This window comes from Lygodium microphyllum, chromosome 7 (genome assembly GCF_053477565.2).
Source record: "Lygodium microphyllum isolate KBCC chromosome 7, Lygodium_microphyllum_v1.1.10, whole genome shotgun sequence".
Lineage (NCBI taxonomy): Eukaryota > Viridiplantae > Streptophyta > Polypodiopsida > Schizaeales > Lygodiaceae > Lygodium > Lygodium microphyllum.
Genome location: NC_141141.1, coordinates 27907385 through 27922903, shown reverse-complemented (window position 1 = coordinate 27922903; position 15519 = coordinate 27907385). Strand labels below are relative to the sequence as shown.

General features: G+C 41.0%; 1 protein-coding gene across 1 annotated transcript; it reads right to left on the bottom strand.

Annotated features, from left to right (window-relative positions):
- Positions 1–302: 302 nt before the first annotated feature.
- Positions 303–15178, bottom strand: LOC148033299 (AMSH-like ubiquitin thioesterase 3). The gene is made up of 14 exons (XM_087681204.1): positions 14900–15178; positions 14541–14605; positions 14354–14429; positions 14091–14267; positions 13899–14005; positions 3118–3223; positions 2973–3019; positions 2473–2773; positions 2257–2346; positions 2084–2146; positions 1385–1459; positions 1206–1268; positions 1047–1099; positions 303–958 (listed from the first exon to the last, which is right to left on the bottom strand). Exons 1-14 carry the CDS (start codon positions 15005–15007, stop codon positions 784–786), a joined length of 1506 nt encoding a protein of 501 aa, XP_087537330.1. The 5' UTR covers positions 15008–15178; the 3' UTR covers positions 303–783.
- Between the last annotated feature and the right edge of the window lie 341 nt (positions 15179–15519).

Here is a 15519-nt window from a genome sequence, read left to right as displayed (position 1 = left end):
TTTAAAGGAGAAAATCACAACCATTTCTAGAGAACGAAGGGTGCTAACAGTTATTGTGTTTTAGTCATATTTGTACATTCTATATTTTCTCTGTGCAAACTCTGTATTTTCTCTGTGCAAATCCTGACATATCTTCACACCTCCTCCCCCCCCCCCCCCCAAAAAAAAAGATACATTTTTTATGAATCTTGAAAACAGCATGTCTTAACTTTTTTTTAAAGGAGAATATCACAAGCATTTCTAGAGAATGAAGGGTGCTAGCACATGGAATAATCAGAGAAATACACTACAAAATATAGTCTTATCAAGATAAGTAATTTGTTTGGTGAAAATGATAATGTTAGAGAACACATAAACCCTAGCTAGGGACCCTTCCCCAAAAATCTTTTTCAATACTTCATTTCTTAGGTCCAAAACTAAGGCATGTACAAGTTGCAATATTGATTCAGAGTAATGGGAAAGTCATTAAGCTGTCCACCAAAAAATCACTGATGAAAATTTTACCCCTCTTGATGAAATGATTGCTATATATTACATCAGACGGCTCACGTACTTCTGCACAGAACATGGATGCTACCAGTTCCATTGTTGCTACCGACATAACACACAATGGCGAGGATGTGACAAGTTACAATCTGTTAGCATCCAAAGAATCCTATCAGCTGATAAGAACCCTTAAACATATACATGGTCTGAAGAATTGCTCAGGCTGTTTACACAAGCCAAAGCACTGAACACATCTTGTGCTGTACCCACATAGAAAACCCTTCCAAAGGCAGTAGACTATCGAAGGTCTATCACATCATACTTCAGTGCAGAACTCATTAGAACGTGACCACAATGCTCATACAATGGGCTCCCATCAGATGGCTGTTCATGAGGATGAAATCCACGCATTTGACAATTTTGTATAACCTTCAAACCTCCCGGATCAGATAATCGAAAAATACCATACTTCCTGTGAGGACACATTAATATTAGTGTTGTGTTGAGGAACTTCATGTAAAATTTCGATTGATTAAGTGAACATAAGATTGGAAATCTACATTGTGGTATCCGTTGGAGCCATAACAATAGCGATAGCCTCTGGCAACATCACCTGCAGATGGAAGGCACAATCACAAATGTTGACAGGATAAAAAAAAGTACTCCTTGGATCAAAGCTATTGCTATAGTGAGAAACCATAAGAAATGAGCAAGCAGACCTGATAAGAATAGTGTGTATGAAGATCAACTGATGACATGAAGCATGTTTGTTTTGGATGCGTCTGCAATGCAAAAGCCAAAGAAAGTAAGAACTATAAATGCCAGAAATTCAGAATAGCAGTGTGTAAACCTCTATGACCATTATCCAAGACAGCTTATGATCAGTAAGAATACTTACATGAATCCATCCTAATTGAAAGAGACCACGTTTGTCTTGCCAATCAAAAATATCTTCCTCATTCAATGTTTGACACTGCATACACAATATATTATACTCAAACTCTTATTCTTTTAGTCAAATGTGACATGAAAGAAGCTAAGAGCATATCAAATAACTCATATCCTAGTCAGACGCTATCTCGACCAACTTCGAGCTCCATCAAATTCACACACAAAATGCATGAGACTGGGAGGGTTACCATCAAACACAAAATCAATCAAATCTAAGGTTTCTGATTTTGATACATGAGATTTTCACTTTTCTATTTCTTTAATGAATGCCAAGACAGTATCAGGAGGGAAAGGGACCAGGGGCGATACCTGCTGTATTACGAGCATCCAAAGTTTCTTAGTTTGATATGTTACATCAGATTTTCTCTTTTCCTAATGAAGTCTCTACAAATTGCAAAGACAGTACCACAAGGAAAAGAGGACCAGGGGAGATGCTGTATCACAAGTACCTCACACCCCTTCCTTTTCCGGTCTTATGCCACACTCCCCTCCACACTCTCCTTCCCCCCAAACTCTCCTTGTCACTGCATCCCTCTATCATAGCCTTGTCTCATTAAAACACTCTTTCACCTCATTTCATGTGCTCTCTCAAATATGCATGCACACATGCTGGGGAGTCTAGATATGCAAATGTATGGAAACCTACCGAGTCTGAAGTAGCTTGCTGTTTTGGTATAAGGAGAGCCGTTACATAGAACGTTGCATTTCTCTGTGTAACAAATCAACAGAAGAATAAGAAATTGATAGGTGACAAGCTATTTACTACACATAATTTCACCATGATATCTGATACGCAAAGGGGGTTACATATCCACTTACAAAAGAGCCTGCAAGGACACCACAAGTTTCCAAGTTTTTCTCGGTATTCTGTTTAGCAAGCTTCAGAAATTCATCCATCATCTTTGTGGACTGCAGAATAAACAAATGCATAGAATAAATCGGTAATTTCCTCAAAATCATTCAATAAATTATCAATTTCGGCTGAGAATAAAATGTATGATAAAAAGTCCAGAAGACAGAACATTATGGCCTTACAATGTACAATTGTTTGGATCCTTCTTTCTTGGTTGAAACAGGTCCAGGACATGGGTCAGCAACTTTCCAAGGTGGTATAGTTTCAGTTGCTTTAGAATTTTCTGAAGCTTCAAAGATCCTTGGTATGCTTTGTACAACAGCTGCTACCGGTGGCGGAGCCGGCTCAGTAGTCAATCTCATTTGAGAAGAAACATCTGTCTTTCTTCTATCTAATTCCTTCTGCAATGCATCTAAGTCGAAAATGGTTGTAGAATTTGAACTTTCCACAACTGAGGTAGTTTTGTTGTCATTCTGGTCCCAGCTTTGATTGCATGCACAACAATTTTAATTGGTAAGAGCTATCATAAACAACACAAGAGACCGACACTTAAAACTCCATTATCCAGTATAAGAAAGGAAGGTCAAAAGGTCAAAGCCACTCTATTATTTCAACAAATGCAATTTTCCGTTGTGTGCCTCTACAATGTAGATCTACTGAAATGACAAAGAGAATCCCAAACCTTAAATTATCACTTGTTGACGTGTCAATATAGCTGGGATATTGAACCTGCAAAAGAACACAGAATGCAATAAACAAATTGAATAAGGAATCCTAAAACTACAAGATCTTTTTTGATCATGGAGATTAGGAGGTATTAGCATTACCCTAGCTTGTGAAATAGGCATATCAAAACGGCCGCGCAAACCACTAGGACCCAAAAATGAGTGTCTTGATAAGGTCTCATCCTTTGGAGGGGGTAAGCTTATTAACCTGCAGAATCACTTTTGGGTGTGAGTTACACTGTGGTTGCTTGTTTTTAGAAAATCAATGCTTCTTGAGATTCATACATTCAGCGACTCTATAAATGCTCCATATGAGGTGGCCTTTGGCCACTGTTAGTTGCCTGAATTTAACAGGATAACCGGGTCGTTTTGAGGACGGTTGAATTTCATAAAAAACAGGGCTGGCTAAAAGCAATAGCAAATAGCAACTGAGAACAAGATAGATATCATCGACTACAAAGAAGCACAGCTGCTGCATGGAGTTGTCATTATGGAGCTGTAAAGCCTTCCTATTATAAAAAGATCAATGATGACTCCATGAAGCTCTGACTACAAATTATATATGTTTTGAAAAGAATATGAATGACCAAGTGATACAGTGCATTGAAAGCTCGAATCTTTTTGTCTGTCTTTGATTTAGCTTGTGGAGTCATGTAGATGAGCTACACATTTGCTCACATACCAAAAACAATCAAGAGAGACTCTGGACACTATGAACAAAGTGAAGTCGGGACATTCATTATAGTAACTCCATTAGCAACTATATGCCCTAACAATATTTCTCTGTCAAAAAATTGTGGAGCAACGGAAGCAAAAAGACACTGCTGATATAGACTACAACGAACAAAATGAACAGAAAATAGAACAGCAAGAAGCTGCCCAATGGCCTACCAAGTCCTACAAAGGCGGATGGAACCACAATGAACTGCCCTTTTTTCGTTTTTGTTTTTGGTTAATAATTGTTTCGAAAAGGAAAGGTGGTGGTCGATTAAGTAACGAATGGGAGACAAGTAGCTAGACCCAAAGGCTTTCACAAAATAAGCTAGCTATCCCTACCACTACTGGATATCGATGACGAAGGAATAGGCTAGTGGAGTGTGTAGCAAATATGGAGGGTATGTGGAGAGGCAAAAAGAATGTGTGAAAAGCAAGCTAGCAAGGCTAAGCAAGCAAGGAAGGCTACCATGTACAATGCCACAAACATGAGGGATTCAGAGTCGACCACTCAGAAAGATCAAAAAGTAATAAATGCGCACAGATGCATGCTTATAGAACAGAATGAGCCTTGCTATGAAGGCTACCATGTACAATGCCACAAACATGAGGGATTCAGAGTCGACCACTCAGAAAGATCAAAAAGTAATAAATGCGCACAGATGCATGCTTATAGAACAGAATCCCAATGCATTAGAGTTATGAAGAGGCAATGCAGGTGTAATCATGCTCAAAAAGCTATGCAATAGTGCCACTTGGACAGTGCCCTCGCAAGGGAATGTTCACTTTCTGAGCACCCTTCTACAATCATATCATATTGATGATGCAAATGAAGATACAAAATACAATATACAATATATTTGAAGAAACTATAAACAACATCCTATCACCACCAAGAGAAAAAATATATCCCCTCTCAAACTAAAAGAGAAAGCTAGAGGGAATCAAACTCTCCCTATCAATCTGAAGAAGTAAAGGAGGGTGTACCCAAGCCGATTCTGGGTAAAATATACAACAACACCGGCCAATTAACCGCCTTGATCAAGATATCTGTATAGTTATCAAAGAAAGGCACAAACTCTAGACGTATGGTATCTAGCTTAACTTGCTCTCTAGGGAAGTGGAAGTGGATCCCCACATATCGTATCCGTGGTGCAATGATTAGATTCCCTATAAAGGCAAGGGCAATGGCATGCAGGTTGCCACAGTAGACAACAATAGAAGAGTTACATGGAAAATCTAAAGCTGCCGATAAGCTCCTTAAGTAGATAGCCTTCATAGCACCATCTAAAAGAGTAGGATACCTAAACTCCACCATGGAGGCCGCCACCTTCTACTTACAGCTAGCCCAAGAGATGGGTGTCATGCCCAAGGTAGAGTGGTAGCCACCATGGGAATATCGGGTGTCAAGCTCTCCTGTCCAATCAAAGCTAGTGTACCCTTGCAAACATAAACCAAATCCATAAGTTAGACCATAAGAATAGGTACACCGCAAATATCTCAAAATACGCAAACATGCAATCCAATGTGACATTCAAAGTGCATAAAATACTAAGTAAGCAAACTAAGCAAGCAAGCTAAATCTGAACTAGCGTGAATCAACCAAAGAAGCTTCCCTACGACAGTCCTACAGGTATGCTTGTCGAAGGACTAACCTAGGGTATCCTTAGATAGATGGACAATGGGATTAAAAGGCATAGCCACAAGCTGTGTCTGATCCATGCAATACTATTTCACTAACTAAAGAGCATACTTCTGCTATGACACAGAAATACTACCCCCAATCGAACTACCTCCATCCCCAAAAAATAAGACAACAAACCAAGGTTTGTCATCTCAAAAGTAAAGCCAAGCTGGGCCTTTATTTTTGCTATGGCAACAGAATCGGGGCCAATGATAAGTAAATCATCTACATACAACAAGATATAGTTGACTCCCTATGAAGTAGTAAAGGGTTGAATGATATCCATGAATCCTAAGAAACTCGTCCATCCTCCGAAACCAAAACCGTGATGCTTGCTTTAGCCTATAAAAAGCTTTTTGCAAGTGAAAGATCTTATCTTTCCAATCAACAAAAGAAAATCAAGGAAGCTGCTCTACATAGACCTCCTCCTCCAAATAACCATTCAAAAAGACACTTTTGACGTCCATCTGATAGATTGGCCAACCCTCGTAAGTGGCTAGTGTAACCAACAAACGAAAAGATGTCAATTGCACAGTAGGAGCAAGGGTCTCTTCATAGTCAATGCCTTGCTTCTATCAAAACCCTTGCACCACAAGCCGTGCCTTGTATTTGTCTAAAGTTTCATCAACTTTTAGCTTAGTCTTAAAAATCCACTTTGTCATGATGACTTTCTTGTGGCATGGACAATCCACCAAGGTCCGAGTCTCATTTTGCTCAATATTCTCTAGCTTCTTTTTCATGGCCTCTCACCACACGGGGTGCTGAAGAGCCTCCTGCCATCCCCCTCTCATATATAGGACTATTTCCCATGCATGTCACACAGTACAATATACCTACTAGAGCTATGTAATCAGTTGTAAGCAGCAAGACAAATCAAGCCTAAGGTGCAAGCCGAACAGATCTTCTAGGACCCTCCAGAGTGAATTTTGATGGAAGAACCCCCGAATCCCACATGGTCTCCTAGTACCAATGAGGTAACGGGTTTCGTGTCATGAGGACATGTATTTTTGAAACCTCACTTAAGATGTGGATTAACTTTTAATGACATGATTAAGTGAATATTGCACATGTGAGGTGCAACTAGGGTTAGAGTAAACTTACGAACCCAAGACCCAAGGGAATCACAAGATATCAAAAGGCAAAAGTTGCTATGAGTTATGCTGCACAGGTACTTGGTGATATCTGGTGCTAGTTGTTGGCCTAGGTCATTCATTTGGCCATAAATGTCAATTGGCGACACTAGAGAAGTGGTATTTAATGGTACCTAATGCCAATTTGATGGTCAAAGATGACGCAGAGACACTCGGGAGTGGAAGATGCCTAGTCAATTTAATTATCGGCCAATCAAATTATTTTTCAAGGCACCGAAATAATTATTAGATTAATTTTTAGTATTTAAAGACCAAAAATTAATATTTAATTATGAATAATGCTGGAAAAACCATTTGGAAAGGCTGCAGCTTGTCAAAAATGCCCATGCAAGACTAGAAAACGTCTTTAAAGGCTAGAGAGAGGCATTTTTAGTGTATTCAGCCTGCAAGAGAGAGGGAGGCGCTGCTGGTGTGATTTGCAGCCATTGGGAACTTTTTGAGACAGCCAGGGGCTAGAGAAGACCAATCAACAGCAGGTGATAGCATCTACAGGCTATTGAGACAGGACAACAGCAGTAAATGACTAATTTTCTTTGGTTCTTTGCATCTACAAGCTATTGAGACAGGGCAGCAGCAGTAAATGATAGATTTTCTTCAGTTCTTCGTGAAGAAACTCTGAATTTTCTCTCTACAATTTTCTCTCTCATCTCCTAGCCATTTTCACAGCCTTGCTCCGAACATCTCAACATTAGGACCCTTGGAGGTTGAGAAATTGCAAATTTCTCTGCTGTAAACCCTACTTTACAGTAGAAATTAGGATTTAGCAGCAGCCTCGGAAAGCGTGCCAAAAATTAGAAGCTCCAAGACTTGGATTCAACAAGGCTGAAGGTGAATTTCAGCTAAATTCAGATGGAGGACTAGCTAGTCATTGAATTTGGGACATTTCCATCGTCTATGAGATAGGTGAAGGCCAACTATTAAGTGCTCGAATCAAAGGGCAAAATAGATTGAAGACTTGCTGGTCACTTTGGACAGCAAAGGGGAGTTTGGATTGCGAAGGGGATCGAGAGAATCCCATTGTAAATAAAAAATTTCTTCAATAAAGCTAAAGAAATGCCGAAAGGGGTGCCAATTTTGGGGCTAATCAGGTATGCACTGTCCAAGATCAATAGGTAAATTTGTATTTTCAGATTTGCATTTATTGTTTGTTGCTGTAATTAAGTTGTAATCTAGGATTTACCACCCATCCACGAAAGGAAGGCTGGTTTCATGGTTCCATTGCCGGGATACCATCGAATCCTTTGAATTGGTGGGCCCGTGGTACTTGATTGCAACTTGGGACTATTGCATTATTGCTGAAATTGTTCTCAGCAATGAATTACAACAAGCATGTCTTCACATGGTGATACAGGATCAAGTGGAGAGGATACATCACTCCTTGGTCAATCACCTGGTGAAGGGGGAAATGCAATGCCTGATGTTGGGCATGGTTCTCAGCATGGACAGCGTGCTCAAAATGTGGGAAATGTCCCAAATGTTGGCACTTCAATGCATAAAGAAGCTGATGACCAGCAAGGGGCTGAAGAATTTGATGATAGCTTCGAGGATCGAATGCGTACAACAGCAAATCTTTTTGCTGAATTGGCAAAAGATCCCCAGTTTACTCGATTCTTGAATGCCCCAAAGAAGAACAGCAAAGGCAAAGAGAATAAGACACCTTCTACAGCTTCGAGATAGCCACAAGAACCGAAGGAAATGCCTAAGTCTTCTTTAGAAGAGCCCAAAATGCCTGATGAGCACAAACAGTTGGTATCCGTGGGGCAGCAAGCGCAAATGCATGGCCAACTTGGTAGTGCCAATCCATGGAACCATGGGCAGCAAGGCAATTATGCGCATGCAAGCATGGGACAGCAAGGATACTTTGGTGGTGGTACCATTTTTCATGCTGTCACGAGGACGTGAAAATTTGATGCTTCGCTTATGTTTAATTGACATTTGATTAAAGGATTAATCAAATGTGCAATTAAAAGATGCATATGTGTTGCACATGTGAGATGCAAGCTACTTTTCATAGTTGAAGACCGAAGGACCCTGTGAAAAAGATGGGTGTCAAAGACAAAAGTTGTAACAAGTTACACTTACTAGATTCTAGGTGAATTTTGGTGTCAGTTTGCCCCTAGGACCATTAATTGGCCATTAAGTGTCAGTGGTGACACTAGGGACTAGGCATTAATTAATGGATTAATGCTTGTCCAAGGGTCAATTAATGCATGGGACCACTTTGGGTTGCAAATGGCCTAGCCAATTAATTTTTGGATGGGCAAGGTCAATTTTCTGGGCATGGACTAAGAGCTGAATTAATTTTCAAAATTCATTAATTTTGAAAATTAATTAAATGGCTGGAAATTGCTGAAAATGGATTAAGAAAGCTGCCACTTGACAAAACTTTCCCATGCAAGTAGGGGAAAGGCTAAATAGGGCTGAAGGGAGAGAAAAATCTCGTTTTTTCATTTTGGAGCCGTTGAAAAGAGGTGTTGGACTGTTGCTGCCAGCTTTTGGGGCCAATTCCCAGCCATTGGAGACCATTTTGGTGATGGAGATTGCATACTCTTGACATTGGGAAGCTGACAATTGCTGCTGATGCACTTTCTCCTGAAGATCACAGTCTCTGATGCTCCTATTGTTGTTGGTGCATCCGTTTGGGGCTGGTACAGCAAGGCAACTGTTGCTGATTTTGATCAGTTCTTTGCAACAAATCTCAGAATTTTCTCTCTCTACAACATTCTCTCATCTCCTTCAGCCTCTATGCTCAGCCATTCTCAGCAATTCTTAGCCATTTGGAGGAAATTTCAGCCATTTTTGGTGGGCTGATCTGTGATTTCTGCAGTAAACCCTAATTTACAGCAGAAATTAGGGTTTAACAATCACCTTGGGATCCGTGCCAAAGATTGAAGGCTCAAGGGACTGAATTCAGCAGCTGATAATTGAAGATTATAGGGGATTTCGGGAGCCAGCCCATCCCAAATTGATTTGGGACAGCATTTGGCCAGCCAAGGGTCAAACTGGAGAAGAAATCCTGGGTGAATCAAGGGGCAAATGACCCAAAAGGCTTACTGGTCATTTATGAGAGCAAGAGCAATTGGTTAGCAGGAGGAGATTGAAGAATCTAGAGTTGTACTCCTTCCAATTGAATGAAAGCTAAAGAAATACCACAAGGGGCGCCAATTTTGGGGCCAACAGGGTGTCTACTGTCTAAGAATGTTATGGTAAAGTCTGTATTTCATTTTATGTGCATTTATTTATTGCTGTAATTAACTCTTAAATCAGGTTATCACCACCCATTCTAAGAAGGCAAGCTAGTTTCACATGCTATGATTGGACAGGCACCGCATACGGGAATGTATGGCACAAATCCCTATGGTATGCAGCAGCCAATGCATGGCTCACAACACCCAATGTGTCCGAGTAATGCAAGTGGAATGCCTAATCCCATGCATGGCAGCATAAGCATGATGCTTGGGGCACAAAGCGGGCCATATGGATATGTATCGGCACCCCCAAGGACTGTTGGAGCACGAAGATTTGGTGTTGGTCATATAGATGCTTCAAATAGTGCTAGTTTTTATGCAAATACAGCTAATGCACCCTTTTTGCAGCAGCCCATTTATGATAACTTGACTCCCATAGGTCCGCCGAAGGACTATGATGAAGGTGGCAAAAGCGTGAAGTTTGAGCCTTTCAGTGGTGCACAAGATAGGCTAAAAGCACTTGTTTTTATTTAGTAGTTTGATGCAGCCTATTCTGGAGGCACTTCACATAGGCATCTAAGATACGCAAGGCAGCCACATTTTTTAAGGGAAATGCATTGGAGTGGTGGCCTACACTTCTTATTCAAGGGAAGTCACCTACCACTTGGGTCCAGTTCAAGCAAATGTCTGCTTCAAATTGGTTGACAAGTACCTTTGAAGTGCACATTATGACAGCTTGGAATTAGTTGAATTCCAAAGATTGCAAGAACTTGGATCAGTACAATAAGAAGTTTTGGGATGCATTGTTGCCATTTACTTCTTATTGCACAATACCCCTCCATGAGCAAGTGGAGAAGTTTATTTGTGGTTTGCCAAAGGGTATTCGGGATTTTTGCATTAAGTCCACTGTTTCCAGCATGTCTCACATATAGAAACTGCTACTACAGCCGACACATTGCTGCGTAGAAAGGATGCAGGATTCCACAATAATGATGTCAAGTCACATGTCAAAAGGGGCAAAGGCTGAGAAAAAGGGTAAATCTGAAAATAAAGCTGAAAATTAGAGCAAATTTTGGCACACAAAGAGAGGAAGATCAAGGGTAAGGGTTCCAGAAGGTACTTGGTGAAGTTTCAGAATTATTCACTAATGGAACTACCGATAAGACATCTTCGAACATACTATCTCCTAGAAAGCTGCATTTGACAGAGAAACAACTGTCACGTGCCACCAGGAGACAATCACCTACACAAAAAACTATCACCCACATCAGAAAGCTGTCGCCAAGGCTGAGAAAGCTATCACCTACAAAAAGATGCGGACGCCTGCACCAAGAAAGACACCTACAAAAAATGCAAATTTGCATTTTGGGCAAAATGCAAAAGTTGATGCTGCCTGATACAAACAAGCTGCCACCTAGTCTCTGAAGACACTCACTTGGCTACCTGGGGGTGAAAACACGCAATGGATCACCTCTTCAAGCTATAAACGCAGTAAACGCAAGCTGAAAATCTGCATTTTGAAAATCTAGGCTGCTCCTCCGCGATGAAAATCTGCTCTTCTATAAGAAATATCCAGACTATGTTCTCACTTAGGTGATGATACCATGTGAGAGTGCGCAACAAAAGAGAAACACGAACACAGAGAGAGAGAGAGAGAGAGAGAGGAAAGTAAAAGATGAGGGAAGAATAGTGCACTGACTGAAGAAGAATGCTGATACAATGATGATGGATTGATCAATCCCTGCACGCAGCCCACAATGTTAGTGAGGGTATCATATGAGGCTGATGATAACAGTAGCACCGGAGACGGAGGAAGATGACAGAGTCAGAGTGTGCACCTACCAAGGAAGAAAGGAAGATGATGATATGAATGATTTCCAAGTGGAAAATGGCTATAAATAACCACAAAACCCCTAAACTGGCCTACTGAAATCTAGAAATTCCATAAGTGCTGACTAACCAGCATTTGATGCTGGTCGTGGCATTAAAAATGCCTAGAGAATGCCAAATGGCCACCAAAAAATCCGACTGGTAATTAGGACAATGTCTGTCAGGTGTGGACAGCCTGGGAAATGCAAAAACTGCTCATGGAAAACACACTGGAACCCGACAAACAAAAGAAATGCACCCAGATAACCACTCTAGAATGAGTAGCCTCCCCCATCAAAACACATGACAGACCTGTCAAAGCTCCAAAAGTCCTCATCTAACTTAGACTTAGGCTCACAAGCAGGAGATGACAAGGCATGACAAACATGACTGCTAACAGATACATGAAACCTAAGTCACCAAGGGAGAAATGAAAGGTACATAATGAGCATGGGAAGTTCAAACCTACGTTTATGCTAGTTAGGGCAAAAAAGTTAGTGAGTGAGTGGGATTCCCATTGCGATAAAACACAAATGCACTTGGCACATGGGCTCAAACCATGCCAATTGGAATTGGCACTCCAAAGTATGAATGAACTGGAAATTGAAGGTTTGAGATGGATTAGGTGACATAGAGATCTGAACATTTTGTAAATTGAGGGTGGAAGTGATGGGTTTTGAGAATAAGAAGATACACCAAACAACTCATTGGAAGTAGAATGGAATCACTGAGAGATGCCTAATTTGTGTTCTACTACTTCCTCTCCTCAAAATCACATATTAATATGGATATAAGTCTCCATTGGAACTTACATCTAGTACTTGCATGTCAAAGGGAGCAAGAGACAAAGAACAATAATCATACAAATCCAAAGAAATATACAAACCTCACACTGTATCATGGTAACCATGAAACGCATTTCAGTAGGCATGAAATGCGAAACACGTTTCACTAATGAAATGTTTCGGTATGCAACGTTTCACATATCTATTTCATTCCAAGGGAAAAAGGAAATTTCTATCAAAAACTTGCTAAATATATGTACTTTGAATGTGTTATTTTGCCATTTCATGTGGCGTTTCACTTAGCACCTACCCAAGGCTGAAACATTTTGTGCTGAAACGCAATGTTTCGGACATGAAACGTTTCAAGGGTGAAACATTTCGTGGTTACCTTGCACTGTATCTACCTGAGATGAAGACACTAGATAGTGTACCGCTCCCATAGAGACAAAACATATGGAGAGACAGAAAAGAATAGAGACTCTTAAAGCTGATTGCTTCAGAGAAGTAGGCTGAGATGCTGAGAGCTAGTTCCTGTACTCTTGAAGACCCTAGTGCTCACGTAGCCTGGGTATTGAGAGCACCCACTTTGTTACCATGTGAGAATACGCTAGGGCTGGCAAAAGAAAATGCACAGTATACGAACAACACGACTAACACGTGAACTTCAAGACACAATGAATGAAGACGAATTCTATGAACAAGTGGCATATGAGAAATATGAAAAACAACAGATGCTCACAAAGCAGATAGGTGTCCACTCAGACCTGTTTCTCATGGGAGCAGGCTGAGAGATGCTAGAAAGAGAGTGACATAATCTGACAGATCCTGAATGCAAGCAGGCAGCCACAGGTCAAAACAAATTAGCTGTGTTTTGATGATAACCGGGCAGCTCTTAAACAGTCACGATGGACACAGCAGGGATGTGTTTTGGAGCAGAACCAGTCCAGGCCCCAGGGAGCACCCGCGTGTTTCACAGTGGCTATGTGACAGGCAGCAGCAGGATATCTTTGGGGCAGTAGAAAAGCTGCAGTCCTTGCATTGACAGCAGACGTAGCAGATTGAAAGATGCCAGGGAAGCCACAGCAATTGCCTTCACTCCAGAGGCTGCAGCAAAGAAGGATAATAAATACCACCACCAGGCTGAGTGAGCAATGAAGGCTGATGGCAGGGAGTTGTACTATCCACCTTTTCCTTTAAGATTTTCACCATTTGACGTAATTTTCCAGCTTTGTTTTGATTTGTCAAAGTTGAACTGCTCTTTTACAAAGCTTAATACCAGGCCATAGCACATTAAAAAACATCCCGAAGTTACCAGACAAAGAAACATTGTTCCCCATGCCCAAATCCAAGGGTGATGAATTCCAAAAAGTGGAAAGTCATGTCCCATCCCTCACAAGGAAAAGGCACATTCCCCATCCTTTGTCAAACAAAAGATAAATGTTAAAAAGAATGGACATGATTAAGCTAGAAAGCTAAAAGATGGCATACTTACAGATTATTGAGACGGTCTTCAACCTTAAAGGATTTTGCCTGTGGTATAGTATAAGATGTTGCCTCAAACGCTTGTGACATCCCATTAGACATGTAGGCTTCATTTGTCTGTTAAAAAAGAGAGAGGCGTCACTATTGGCAACCGATAGGGAGTTTACGGAATCTATTCTTTGAGATAAAATGCTCAACCCACCTTATCCTTGATGCCACCATCCAAATATGGACCCTGCAAAACATGTGGCCACTCATATGGGTTGGATACATAATTTTCCAGAGGATTGTCATTCCTGACTGAACAATTTAGCTTCTCAACCTGCTTCTTAACCTCGGGCTTAAGTGCTTCAAGCTCCAATAGGACTTGCTTGAGCTTCTGCATAAAACAAGCTGATAATGTAAGAAAATGTCCAAGGTAGAGTTCCTCAAGGCTAGTAGTTTTCTTAGTGCAGCCTTCCAAACCTTGGTGTATTCAGCCCTTTTCTCTATCGAGGATGTTCGGTACTCCCGATGCTGAGGGATCGTTTCACCAACAAGACTAAAGCAAAACGGTGTCAGTTAAATAAAAGGACTGTCCAATTTTGAATAACGGCATCCTAGATGAGAAAGAAAGGGGACTTTGCTGCAAAATTGGATGTCCCAGACAGACCTGGAGAACCTGAGTAGCAAAATGTAAAGGTCTACAATGTTTTTCTCTTCCCTATAGATATGGGCCTGCAAAGTTCATGATTTGAACGTGTTGTAATTAGTAAGCAAAGCTTTCGAAATCACCCTGAAGGCAAATCAACGGTGCCATTGACAAGTCAGTGTTCTCTAGGGAATTAAACAGACCAGCAATAACGAATTTGGTCCAATAAACAAACTCTGATTAAGTGCAGCCTCAAAATGCAAGTAAAAAGACTTGTATGATACAAAGGCGATCAAAAGGAGGTAACATGCTTTCAGTGTCCAGATCTTCTGATGCCGTCCATTTCAGAGAAAAAGAAATACAAAAAGAGAGAAAAGCACCTGTTTCAGCAGATTGTCCGCAGTACGATAGTACTTTCTGAGAGGAAATCGGTCGTCGACATCGAGCTTGGGGGCGCTGGCTGCGATGCTGAGCCTCGGTCTCGCCATTGTCCTGAACGGATCATAGGTGGAGGATTGACGGATCAGGAAAGACAAATGTTCCGACGATGGCTTCTTTTATTTATTTCCTGCGCAGGTGTGTAATCTGCTACATGCGCGGTATGTAATCTGCGCATACCCGCCCAAACAAAACCGAGACTTTGCCTGTGATACTAGCCTATTGTTGTTATTATGAAAATCACCAAATTACTCCGACATAATTAGAGCCTTAAAATTTTCCACAAAGCGCCAGTAATAATGGTATTAAGTACCAAAATACAAGAATCACCATTAAATCATACTAGGCAGTCCATGCTTAGGACCTGCACAAGCACGGGACTTAAGGATTCATGTCAAGCAATCGGCAATTGTCCGAAACCCTATTAAAGATGACGCCAATTAGCGGCCTTTGAAGCTAGAAGTGGCCAACGGTACATTAATGAGCCAACGAGTGCAAGAATAGTGAAGACTATGTAGCACAGTACGTGGGGAGAGAATGTCATAGCAGGCAACAAGCTATA